At 41.0% G+C, this 13,593-nt stretch overlaps 1 protein-coding gene across 1 annotated transcript; it reads left to right on the top strand.

Annotated features, from left to right (window-relative positions):
- Positions 1-255: 255 nt before the first annotated feature.
- LOC117304715 (THO complex subunit 1-like) lies at positions 256-13,521 on the top strand. The gene is made up of 18 exons (XM_033789313.1): positions 256-407; positions 1,813-1,886; positions 2,195-2,255; positions 2,725-2,910; positions 4,269-4,317; positions 4,882-4,977; positions 5,559-5,635; positions 5,970-6,131; positions 6,504-6,629; positions 6,819-6,919; positions 7,714-7,831; positions 8,517-8,587; positions 8,918-8,950; positions 9,537-9,671; positions 10,127-10,210; positions 11,337-11,493; positions 11,857-11,935; positions 12,403-13,521. The coding sequence occupies exons 1-18, from the start codon at positions 360-362 to the stop codon at positions 12,690-12,692; spliced, it is 1,947 nt and encodes a 648-aa protein (XP_033645204.1). The 5' UTR covers positions 256-359; the 3' UTR covers positions 12,693-13,521.
- Positions 13,522-13,593: the final 72 nt, after the last annotated feature.

Raw genomic sequence — 13,593 nt, 5'->3', positions numbered from 1 at the left:
GGGACTTGAGTGTTTCAGTTGGGACTGCCTAACCATAGCTGGGATCCAGAGATCTGTGACCAACTAGTCTTTGTAGAAGATCTTCGCGTGTTGATTTGTCACAATTATCCCTACAAGAGGGCGCTATCATCTATGAACCGTCAGAGCCGGAACGAACTTGGATGATAGCGCCCTCCACGTTGGGAAAATTGTGACAAACCAACACAAGAAAGTCTTCCGCCAAGGCTAGTTAGTTGGTGACAGATTTCTCTAGCCCATTTTAGTTGGGCTGTCCCAACTGCACTCGTTGGGACCGGTCACCCAACTACAGTTGGGACGGAACAAACTTTCCGCGGCACCATTCTATTGTAATTTCCAAGATGGCTGCGTCTACATTTGACTTTCTCAACGCAAGACAGACGTTTTCTGTGAGTGTTTTTACTTGTTTCAGCTCAATATTTATTTCAGAAAACTTATTGAAATTATCCTTTGCGCCACATGGTGTTCGCTAGCCCCACTTGTGTGGCCAAAGCTAGGGGGGATTCAGCTAGCCTTGGTCACACACATGACACAAGTCAAGTGAGGCTAGGATTTTAGGAAGGAGGTGTTTTGTAAGTTGTATTTTTTTAGTGTGTTCACTACATAAACGGTAGTTAACAATCATGACCAGATAACAATCAATCTCCTCTAACAAACTAATCTCATCGACATGGCCGCAGAAATGCCAAGACGTCTCACTGAGATGTTTCGAACCTAACCCCCCCCCCCCTAAAAACAAAACGTTTTGGAAAAGGGAAGGCCTTTTTATTTTAGCTCTAGTCTCTCTCCCAGTCTCGGAGAAAGGTACTCCTACCTAGAACTATTTCGGTTTCGTCCGGCTATCGTCTCCCGTAACGGAGACGATAGCCGGACGAAAGTAACTGGAGACGACAGCCGGACTTAACCGAAATAGTTCTAGGAGTAGGAGAAAGGAATCGCGTGTCAGATTATTTCCCCCCAAAGCAAAAGATCAACTTTCGGCTTAAAACTATGCCTTAAATCCTCCACTCACTACTTCTGCCTGTTGTTGAAGAGTCTATGCTCATGCATGGAGGAGCGCGATGAATGAATTTGCTTAATCGAGACAAACTTGTGCGTTTTGTGCTCTGCCGAATTGTCTGCTGAATCTGCTGGGAGAGCAAAAGCTTGCGCAATCTGCAAATTTACGCTATTTTTGTAAGGCAGCTCAAGTTGGTGATTCTGAACATGAAAAACTGCGTGCAATCTGAAGATTGTGCAAACTTTGTTTTTTTTGTACACACGTGCGCAATATGGCAATGCATTGTCGTTATTTTCTATTTTTTATCTGGTCTGGCCCCAATGCATGAGAAAATGGTTGCGGCGCGTGAGAGCTTGAGACAGACCCCTAGCGTGAGTCTCACGCCTAATGCGTGAGATTTGGTAGGTCTGTGGCCGGGATATAAATAGTATTATATAATGATATCCCGACCATGTCGATGAGAAGATTGATTGTCTGATTGTGCTTAGCAGGATAGGTTCTTCTTGGAGACATTCAATTTACCTCATTTGTTGGGGTCGGGTCATGCAAACTCAAGTTACGCAAGGTCAATGTTCAAAAAATTTGCCGTTGTTGTTTTCATTATAAAAAACATGACTTTGTTATTTGTAAATATCACAAGGCCTATGTTATGTAGCATGTAATTAATTTATGCATGTATTTAAAAATAAAAATTAACTGTTATTCAATTTTGGGCCTGTCTTTTCATTCTCCTCCCTTACCTTTTTTAATCTGACAAGATTTGAGGTCACAGACGTTTTTTTCTCTTATTGCAGGTTAGTATTCAGGAGGTTTGTCAAACCAATAAGACTGATCAGTTAAAGACACAAGCAACCAATGTTGATGGAAGGTAAGCCAGTGTATTATTAACACAAAATAACCAAGCCTGTGAGTGCATGGAGTTTATGGGATTGTTAGTGTGTATCGAGAATACACTGAAACTGTTCTGAAACATACAAATGTCCACCGTTATTCAATTTGGAAAAGTTTGTACAAACATCGTCTGGCATCAGGTGGTTAGACTATGCCCCTTATTGCCTGGGTAAGCATTGTTTGTATCAGTTTAGCAAGAATATTTCTTCATTTACAAAACTTATACTGAATTGATTGTGTTGTGTGAAATTGAATGATTTTGGAATGATTTTGTTTGATATTTAGTGAAGCAGAGAAAAAGGTTGCATTGGATCAGGCATTCCGTGATGTTATGATGAACTTAGTGGTGAGTTAAACAATACATTTACATTTGTTTCTATTGGGCAACATACAACTTTAACAGTTTTTGTTTGGTTTTGTTGAAATGTATGGCAAATTTCAGCTTTCCAATTTAATAGAGCTGCCCCATGTAAAGCTGTTAAAAAAAGTGAGCAACATACCTGTCATAAATTGTACATGTAGAGTTGTAATTTGGGTGGTTTTCTTATTTTGGGAAGCATAATTTTGTTGTGCTGTAGTAACTTTTTGCGCTTTATAAAGCGGTTCTATGAAATTGAGCCGTGGTTGTTTTGCCATAAACCTACAATACGGGCGTGTCACACACTATTGATATGCTATGTCCACAGCTGACATAGAGGCCACCCACAGCAGACACAATGACTTCTATGCTCAGTGTTCTGCATTGTTCTTGCGTTGTCTTTTATGTTAAAAAATGCTAACTTTGGTATCATTTGCATTTGACTTTTGACCTACAGATCAAAGAGAGTGACTGCGCTCATTTTATATCCCTCATTAACCTGTCCATTGAAGCAGTGCATCTTGGGATATGTTCCCCAGCGACTCCTTTTCTTCTGTTATCTGACGTGTTTGAGTCAGTTACCATCAATACATGTGACAAAGTCTTCAGGTTTGTGGAGGACAGAGTCAACACTTGGAAATCGGTAAGTACTCAGTATTATATCATTGATTTCATGTAGGGCCTTATCACATGAGAAAACTTAAAGGCAACTAACTGCAGTGGATACTTCCGGACCACTTTGGGAGCACATGAGTCATTTTTAGAACAATGCCTAACAATCCCCTAGAACAATGCATTTGCCTGGAACTGGTTGCCTGTGAATTGCCTCATGTGACATGGGCCTTATAATTCCTGTTTTAGAAAAGTTTGGTTTCGTTAATATTGTCCCCTCCTATATGTGCATACTCCAAGTCAGTGCACACGATTGGCTAATGACCAACCTTCTCTTGACCTCTAAGCAAGGGCGCACATGATTGGCTAATGACCAACCTTCTCTTGACCTCTAAGCAAGGGCGCACATGATTGGCTAATGACCAACCTTCTCTTGACCTCTTAGCAAGGGTGCACACTAGGCCTGGGCGAATTATTCGAATATCCGGTTAATGGCGAATAGGTTTTCCTATCCGTAACCGCGAATGCCTTTTTTTACTTAACCGGATATCCGCATAGGGCGCGAATACCTTCTTATAAACCGGATAGTTCTGTAATTACAACCAAGTAACCGGATATTCTTTTAATATCCGAATATCCGCGGGCGACATATCGGGCGACAACTGATATAAATGTTTTGTCTGAATCCTTATGAAACTTCTATTAAGACAGCATAAAACAGCATAAATTAAGTATTTAACTATGCTCACCTCCGTGAAGAGTTAAAACAATGAAATTTCTGACGTAATTTGTTCAAAGAGTACGAAAGTTTTTCTTCATGTAGAGTCAATCACGATCAAAAGAAAAAGCAAATCGTAATCTTTGAATTAGATCCAGTTATTTTTATGAATGAACCGAGTGACAGTCTAAACTAATATCAATCCGCCCATACGATCTCATTCACAAGTGAACAGCGCCCTCTAGCGGCAAAAAAAACTATTCGAATATCCGGTTAATTTCGGATAGTTGGCCAACGGTATCTGAATATCAAAATTTCACTATTCGCCCAGCATTAGTGTACACGATTGGCTAATAAACAACCTTCTCTTGACCTCTAAGCAAGGGCGCACATGATTGGCTAATAAACAACCTTCGCTTGTCCTCTAAGCAAGGGTGCACACGATTGGCTAATAAACAACCTTCTCTTGACCTCTAAGCAAGGGCGCACATGATTGGCTGATAAACGACCTCCTCTTGACCTCTAAGCAAGGGCGCACATGATTGGCTGATAAACGACCTCCTCTTGACCTCTAAGCAAGGGCGCACATGATTGGCTGATAAGCAAGGATGTCCTACTCTATTGTCTATTTTATACAGGCCCTTAATCTGTTTTTGCATGTTTTATTTCAGAATGTTTTGTACACATCTGGCAAGAACTATCTATTGAGAATGTGCAATGGTGAGAGGATTAGTTCTAGTTTGTTTTATGACAATGTCTTAATTGGAACAATTTATCATTTTGGGTAAAGTATACTTCAATGGAAATTAACTGCATTAGACTCTAAGTCAACGTTTGACTCTAATTTGTTTGAAAAACACCAAAGAGAAAGACTTTTCCAGTCATGAGTGTACTCATGATTTGAGCTGTACACGCGTTACATAAGCATCGCAAAATACTTTCCTACTCTGGAGGAAAGAGTTACTGGCACAGCCTTGCTACTTTGTGTACACTTTGTGTGGCACTTGTAGGACGCTTGCTAAGAGCTTGTCAAAATGCAACTATTTTGCCTCCAGTTGTTTGACGCAGTTCAGTTTCAAGTGAATCATGTTTTTACTCGTTCACCCAAAACTGCATAAGACATTACACAAGGTCAGAGAAGAATCTGAGGGGACTAGTTGCTCTTGGAGTTGACTTGATGCCTCTTTCGCTGGCTACCATACTTAAGTGAGTGCTCGAGGCCAGAGGCCTAATTACAATGTGTTAGATTCTTACTGGTTTCTTTACTGTTTTGATTTGTTCAAGATCTTTTGCGCCGGTTGTCTAAATCACAAGACACTGTGTTCTGTGGTCGTATCCAGTTGTTCCTGGCCAGGTTTTTCCCTCTGGATGAAAAGTCAGGTAAGTGTAACTTTTAGATATAAATCAGTTGTCAAGGTAGTAATTCATTTAGAGTGTCATGGCCGAGTGGTTATAAGAGCATCGAATTCAAGTTCTGGTGCGAATTCACCGGAGTGTGGGTTCAAATCCCGGTCGTGACACTTGTGTCCTTGAGCAAGATACTTTACTATAATTGCTTCTCTTCACCCAGGGGAATAAATGGGTACCTGCGAGGGTAGAGGTTGATATTGTGAATGAAAAAGCCTTTGGAGCGATATAAACTGTTGCCCAGGTTGTATACTCCCGAGGGAGCTGAGAAACACTAAAAGGGATGTTATTGGCCCAACGACCAGGGCACTAATGTAAAGAGCATTGATACAGTTATTGTGAAATGCGCTATATAAGAATTGGTTATTAATAGAATTGAAAGCCAGGAAGCGCACAAAATTGCTAAGCACAGACAAATCTTGCAAATCTTGTTAACATTGTTGCGACTGGTGCCCAACTTGTTTTTTTGCTCAGCAAATAAACTTTTTGAGCAGTATTTTCTGCTAAGCAGCTTGACTCTTTTGAGCCCTGGGCTCAACTTGTATTTTTTTCAGGTTTGAACCTTGTTAGCCAATTCCACCTTGACAATGTCACATCCTTCAACACGGAACCCATCAACGGACCCCTGAAAGTAAGTTAGAATAATACTGCCTGAAATATTGCCAGGAATACAAAGCTGGGTTTAACCCATGGAGAGCTGGTGGTACCTAAACCAGCTCCTCACAACCCAGTGTTGCATACAAGAGAAGAAGAAACACTAGTAATTTTATTAATGGCAACAATAATCACTGCTGTAAACAAGCCATAGGACAGTGATGGCATTAGTAATGAAGTGAATCAGTGGTGTGCTTATTACCCTAAACTGATGACAGAAATGACACAAAACTAAATGATTATGGTTTAGCTTCTCTATTTCTCTCATTATACTCTTTATGAAGTGAGTCAAAGTTGTTTTTTCTCTCCAGTCTGAAGACAAAGATGAAGCGATGGAATTTGAAGAAGGTGAGATGGCGTCGAGCTCCTCCCCCATTGACTATCAGCTCTACAGGAAATTCTGGGCATTACAAGATTACTTCAGAGATCCAAGACAGTGTTATCAAAAAGACAAGTGGAGGGTCTTTCACAGAGTAAGAACATTGACTCTTAAAACAAGACTTGAATATTGTTTGTGTTTTACCTGTCAACAGTCAGGTGTTGAGCACTTTTTACCTTCACTGCTCATGGTAAAGTAAAGTATCTTGCTTAAAGATACAAGTGCCACGACTGAGACTTAAACCCACACTCTGCTGATAACAAACCCTAGAGCTTGAGTACGTTGCTCTTAACCGCTCGGCCACACAACACTCTGCTGATAAGAAACACCAGAGCTTGAGTACATTGCTCTTAACCGCTCGGCCACACAACACTCTGCTGATAAGAAATCCTAGCGCTTGAGTACATTACTCTTAGGTGCTTGGCCACACCACGCCATAACAATGAAGTATTCTTATATCCCACAGTACACCAAAGCTGTCCTGGGAGCCTTCAGCAGTCTAAAGCTAGATGATGTATCAGCTTCTAAGACCCAAGATGAACCACCGACTGATAAACATGTCTTCTTTGCAAAGTACCTCACAAGTGAAAAGGTAAGAAGGAGTCAATACAGGCAGTTTCCTCTATGGTTTACCCATGAGAGTCCATTTTCTCAAAGTGTATTATGGGGAAAGGTCAATGCAGAACGCCCTCAATGGTTTGCCTTTGGGAGGCCATTTTCTCAAACTGCGGTGCAATAATGAAATTATTTGAACAAAGATTGGCTTTTATTGATTCAACAGTTGTACGATCTTCAGTTAAGTGACTCTACTTTCAGACGGTATGTTCTCCTCCAGTTTCTGATCCTGTTCCAGTACCTCAACCAACATGTGAAATTCAAGGGGTAAGTTTATGGAGAGAGAAGCAAATAGTGTTAATAGTTTGGAAGGCTAATCATTCTTACTCGCAGCTGATAAGTTGAATTGCGAAGGACGTGGCTACAACATGTTGGAGTCACATGCACGGGGGGTGCCTGTGGCAGCCAGCCACATCAACCCATATATGACCACGGAACACAGCCTGAGATCGAACCTGTTTGATTTTCCGGATGGATTAAAACCGGAAGGGCCCGGAGACAAACCCTCATAGCACAATGCAATATATACAATACAACACAATGGGTTTTTATATAGCGCCATTTCATTTAGACCACAGGGCTTTAGACAAACAATGGCAATGCAAATAATACAACAAATGAACAATTGAGAACCAACGCACAGCTTTACTAACATTGATCTTAGCCGGGATTGGAACCGGAGTCATATTGGTTAGAGGTGAGAGCTTTATGCACCTCGCCACTATGCATATGCACATGGCAACTATCTGTCCCCTAAGTGGGTACTATTGTCACATTTCAGTCAAAGCTTTTTCCTGTCATTTATCTTTATTAGATAAAGTACAGAAGTGTATTGTTAATCTTGTTGGTTCATGCATGATTCATTTTTTAGACTAATTTTCTGGAGGGTCAAAAAATTGTCCAAACCATATTACTTTGAAAGGAATTTTTTCTCAAAATATGTTTTACTATCAACAGCTGCAGGCCCTTTTGCCAAAGAACTTTTTAGTCATTTACTTTTGAGTGTTTACCATTCTATACCCCTACTTGTAATTTTCTATCAACGATGTTTTTGTTTAAAGGGTAGAACACGTTCTTACTGATGATATGACATCGTACATCAAGAACACCACAGAGACAGTGTATGAGATCTTGAAGGAAACATCACCAGGCGGTGAGGAGTTTGCTAAAACAATACAGGTAAACTATTCATTGTGGTTTGATTAGTCATCCTTAACGTGGGTAGCATTAGTCATCCTTAACAGGGGTAGCATGGTTGGCTTCTATGCATAGCACTCGCCTCTCACCAGTGTAGAGGTTCAATATCCAGCTTGGGCCATGTGAGTAGAGTTGTGCTTTGGTTCTCTCTTATGCCATGAGGAGTTTTATCTGGGCCCTCTCGTTTACCTCCCTGCAACCTCTGCAAAACTCAAACACTTTCAATCTCAGGCTGTGCTTGGTGGCTGTGTATGGGTTGATGTGGCTGGCTGCCAGAGGCACCCTTGCATGCCAGCAGCTCAAAGATAATGTAGCCACATCCTTCACAGTTCAGCTTCTCAGCAGTGAGTAAGGATGAGTCGCCTCCCCAATATTGTTATTGTTGTTATTACTATTATAAAGTGGCAGTTTAATAAAACAACAAACTATGTCCTGCTTGTAGAGCCTCATCCGAATCAAGCGATTTTGGCTACGCCTGTTTCTTTATCAGAGAAAAATAGTGTGTCAAAGAATGGGATCATTTTGGGTTCCCGTTAGTTCAAAGAGCTTGACCATTTGGTCATGACACGCTTGAAAAAAACTTGAAGATTTCCCCCTTTTACGAGGCATGAATATTTAAAACTTGTATTAGTTAATGAAGTAATGAGTTCTTGATTTCTCTTGACAGCATATCCTAGAGAGAGAGGAACATTGGAACATGTGGAAGAATGAAGCCTGTCCAAGCTACATCAGAGAACAGTAAGATCCAGAATCATTTCATTTCAAGAAAATTCAAGACTCCAATGTGATTATACCTTGACAAATTTTCTTTTTTTGGGGAAATGGATTAAGCTGTTGCAAACTTCTTACCAACAAAAATTATCTATGGTTTAAATGCAACATATAGTTAATGGTGTGATGTTTAGACCCTAGCAGAGTCTTTCTCTGTAGCCTTCGAGAAAGACTTCGATTAATCTTAGCAATTATATTTTTAAAGACAGTTTCAATTTGTCTTTTGTGTATTCTAGAGTTAAAATGAAATTTTTAAGTTTAGCAATGTTTACCATTTTGTTTTTGATTTCATTCCAGGCCTGTTAATGCCGCAGCACAGCCCAAACCAAGGTCAGTTGATATTATTGTTTTCCATTTGTAAAGGTTTTGTTTGTTATTGATTATCCTTCTTACTTTTGAGTGCTTTTATAACATCACAAGAAGCCTACAGCTTTACATCCAATGCGAAGGAAGGAGCAATAATGTTTAAATGTCTTGCTTGAGGAAACAAGTGTCAAGAGCTGGACTTGAACCCACACTCTGTTGATCAGAAACACCAGAGCTTGAGTTCAGTGGTCTTAAAAGCTCGGCCTCGACACACTCATCCACAAAGTCAGCGTCAGGACCAGCCAACATTTTCTCCAAGTGGTTCAGCTGGCTAGTTCAGAGTTGAAAAGCATTTGTATTTCATTTAAAATATTGACTTGTGAATAATAAGCTGACAGACTAGTGAAATGACAAGCTAACTGGTCCTGCTGGCTCATCACTAAAGCTAAGGACAAACCCTGATAATACCCCAAGCGGAAATTAAGCTTAGAGGTAGAAGTTGATGAAAGGTACCACTTTGCCAACCAAACTGATGATGTTCCTCGGTGTCAAAGTAAGATTGCTCTACAAGAACTTGATGTGTAATTTGTTAGTCATTGTGTTTGATCAGAGCCAGGAAGCGAAGCTTAGGGGAGGAGCTTAGAATCAACACCCCTAACAAGAAGATTGATATGGGAAGCCCTGAGCTGACAAGACTCTGGAATATCTGCCCTGACAACCTGGATGCATGCCGTGCTGAAAACAGGTAAGACCAAGACATCTGCCCTCAAGTTGTGGCGATGTATGTTTAGTAAAGCCGTTTTCCGATACTCCTTTTCCCAGGGTTGCCCCTGGTTAATTACTGCAGGCCTTTTCACACTATGATCGCTTTACCCCCGGTCTACCCCCCCCCCATACCCTGCACCAGAGTAAGTGGTAAAACCCCAGCGTATTCTTGAACTGTGCAGCCGAGCCCTGTGAAGTAGAGACACAGTGTGAAAATATGCTGGGGTAACCATGGGGTAAACAAGTCTCAGGGGCCTCCCCAGGACAACTCTACGGGGTTAAGATATTCAGTGTGAAAAGGGCTTAAGACAGTTACTTGGGTAATAGGTCATTTGGGTATGACCTGGCTGAGCCATGATTCCAACCCATGGTTTCATTAATAGGATGAGTTTGAAATAAATGAAATCATTGTTTACTGTTGTTGTCAATTCTCAGAATGTTCATTCCTTCTCTTGAGGACTACTTTGAAGAAGCCATTGATCAAGCTGACCCTGGTGCCATGATAGAACAAGAATACAAGTAAGTCACACCTATGGAATAATAGATTGGCAGGCCTGATTGCCTCCATGCACCCTGGTCATTGCCTTGGTGACCTTGAAGTGCTTCAGAAGAAAATTACAATGGGTGCCCTTTTACACGGAGAAAATGACTTGGTGTCCTTGCCCTTTCAAGACGAAAGCATACAGCTCTGACATAGTGGCAAAATATTATATAGTTTGTTACTGGTTCTACACCATTTTGCTCCAAACAGCAGAGTACATTAATTGTGCCGTGTCGTGGATGAGCGGATTATCATCAGTCTCTGGTGTTTCTCATCAACAGAGTGTGGGTTTGAGTCTCGGCCTTGACACTTGTGTTCTTAAGCAAGATATTTAACCATTATTGCTGCGTTCTTAGGATTGGACATAAAGCCGTAGGTCCCATGTGTTGTGTAACGCATGTAAAAGTACCCAATGCACTTAACGAAAAGAAAAGATGTTCCTGGTTTGATTGATTACATATTGCGCCACATGTTGAAGCGCCTCTAGCGACACCGAGTGACGACTATAAGCGCTAATTGACCCATTATATACAGCGCTATAACATTTACCAAGTAATATACTTATAACCTTCATTCATAAATACCCCAGACAGTTTCTCTTCTCCTATTGGTGGAGAACGCGTCACGGGGGTGTGCATAAACCTTTTGTTAATGCACACTGGAGCTCTGTTTATGCACACTGAGCTGGCTTCCGCGTCTCGGGCGCGCAAGATTATCACGCGGAATGCGCAAATCATAGCTATCAGCGCATAATCTAAGCGCGCGCGCGTACACACAACCCGCGCGCTTTAAACAGATTCTTCACAAAGTTTTGGAAAAAAATATTTCAAACCTGGAACTGAAATTGTTAAAGTGTCTATAACTGTATTGTTTACGTTTTTTAACAAAAGGGCATTTATGAATGGGAATAAAAGAGTAGTGACTCGTTCTTCAATGTCCAATTAAAACCTTGCAGCGTCGTTGCCGTGCGATAAAGGCTCGGGCCTTTATCACACGGCCGCTGACCCTGCCGGCTTTAAACGTACGTTGAAGAACTGCACTACCCTTTTATTCCCCTAATCTGAACCAGTTAACTCTAACTATTTTGTTATGGTGTTTCTCCAGGGTGGTGAATAACAGTAACTTTGCCTGGTGTGCCCTGCGGCTCTTAGCTAGACGTAGCCCATACTTCTTCCAGACCATCACAAGCACTCAACCTCTAGTCAAATCAGTCCCTGCTTACCTGGAACTCATGGTCACTAAGCTGGCCAAGGATATGCCGGTAGGTTTCTTTTAATATCATCACAGTTTTCACAAAGAGTCACATATCATTACAGAAAGTGATGTAATTTGCATGTTCATGGAGTGTCGCATATTCCCAAAGATGCATGTAATCAATTGCAACAGTGGCGGGAAGATGTAGGTCAATTCAATGTTCGGGTTTCACAAAGAGTCTGTGTGTCAATGTGACATGCGGATCCCGTTCCTATGTAAAAATACATTATTCAGATTAGCGTATAAGTAGGTCATCTTGCTTTGAAGTTGTGGTTTCCTGAAGAGACACATGTCTTCCACAGCAAAATTATATTAAACATTTGCTTGTATTTAAGGCTTAAACTTCCTGGTTGTGTTTTGATTTTAACAGCAAACCTCAACTGAGGAGTTGAAGACGGAGGAGCCAGTTGATGTTGAAAATGACGACTTGCTGAAGGGAGAGGATGATGGTGAGTAACTATGTCAAGATATTACCTCTCAAATGTAGGAATTAGGGTGATCTGGTCGTCATATTGAATGTACTGAAACCAAAGCCCTGTTTAAGAGACCCTTTTCGGCGGTGATGTTTTGGTGACATGGTTAAAGTAAATGTCATTACCTTCTTCTGGAAATAAATTACCTTCTTCTGTGAACTTACAACTGTAGCTCGCAAGCCTGAGGAAACCTGTAAAGGAGGATGCTTGCAACGTGCACATCTTTTACAAGCATTACCTTCTTACCATCTTTTACGTGCAGTACATGGGAGCTACTGCTTAATGTCCCATATGAAGGACAAAGCAATAATGGTAAAGTATATTGCTCTAGGACATAAGTGCCGAGACCAGGACTCAAATCAACACTCTGCTGATCAGAAATGCCACCCCTCAGTCACAACTCCACATTATTAGTTATTTGGGGATTTCGTTTTCTACTCCAGATACAATTACAACACTAGAGAAGTCCAACATCCTCCTTGAGGAGCAAGTTGATGCAGTCATCGCTCGCCTCGGTGACAACTGGAAGACACTGGCATCTGAGTTGAGCCTCACCGAAGACGAGATCACCATCATCCAGACAGAGAATCTAGAAGTGAAGGAGCAATCCAAGGCTATGATAACTGCTTGGATGAATAGAGAGGGAGACCAGGCTACTAGGGATGTGCTGACTAAAGCTCTGATGGAGAGTGGATTGAATGATATTGTGGAGTCTGTCTTGTCAGACAACTGAGGGTCTGTCAGAGAGCCCTGCGTCTTAAATAATAGACCAGTCCTCTACAACTATATACAAACAACAGCGCCTTTGATTCCTCAGTATTAAGATTGTTATGGGTTGAACAAAGAACAATTTACTTGAGTGGGGCTTGAAGCTACGACCTTCAGACTAAGCTGTCAGTGCTCTTCCCACTGAGCTATCTATCCCTGTGTTGGTGGTCTACGTATTTCAAAAATAACTCAGGGGTGCCAGTCATACTTTTTTAAACATTCATTTCACTACTCAAAAATTTGAGTGAAAAACATTTGTGAGGTATTTTTTGCCCTTTACCTACAATTTGATTCCATTGACCCCTTGCAAATTGCAGAACACACCTCTTCAGAATGTGCGTCTTCCATTTCACATTTTGAATGCAATTTCTTTGTGAACATATTCAACTCACAAATGGTGGACATGACATGCATGTGCAAGCGCGTTGAGTGTTATGCAAGGAGTCAATAGACTTGAGCAGCTCTAAAGGCAGGTTCTATCACATATTAATCTCTAGTCCACAATAAACTCAACTGTTAGGTCTCTGATAGTATTGAACCAATTTACTAGGGCCCAATTTCATATAGCTGCTTAGCGTAGTATGTTTTTCTGCCATAGTTAGCAGATCTGTAAAAATGGGCCCTGACATCATCACCAAAATAATCTTGGTTGGCCCTTTTTGGGAGTCGCTTAAGGGGCTGCATAGTTTACACAAGTTATTTTTTACAAACAGCTGGCTGCACATGTATTGAATTTGTAACTGATGTTGTTTAGAAAGCCGGAAGTAAAACAAGCTTTGATTTGAGCTACAATATGATTGTGTCATTTTAATTGTTATTGACTGATTCAAGATTGTTGTTTTTAAAATAATGTATCAATGGTTTTT

This window comes from Asterias rubens, chromosome 21 (genome assembly GCF_902459465.1).
Source record: "Asterias rubens chromosome 21, eAstRub1.3, whole genome shotgun sequence".
Lineage (NCBI taxonomy): Eukaryota > Metazoa > Echinodermata > Asteroidea > Forcipulatida > Asteriidae > Asterias > Asterias rubens.
This window is presented reverse-complemented; position numbering and strand designations above follow the sequence as displayed.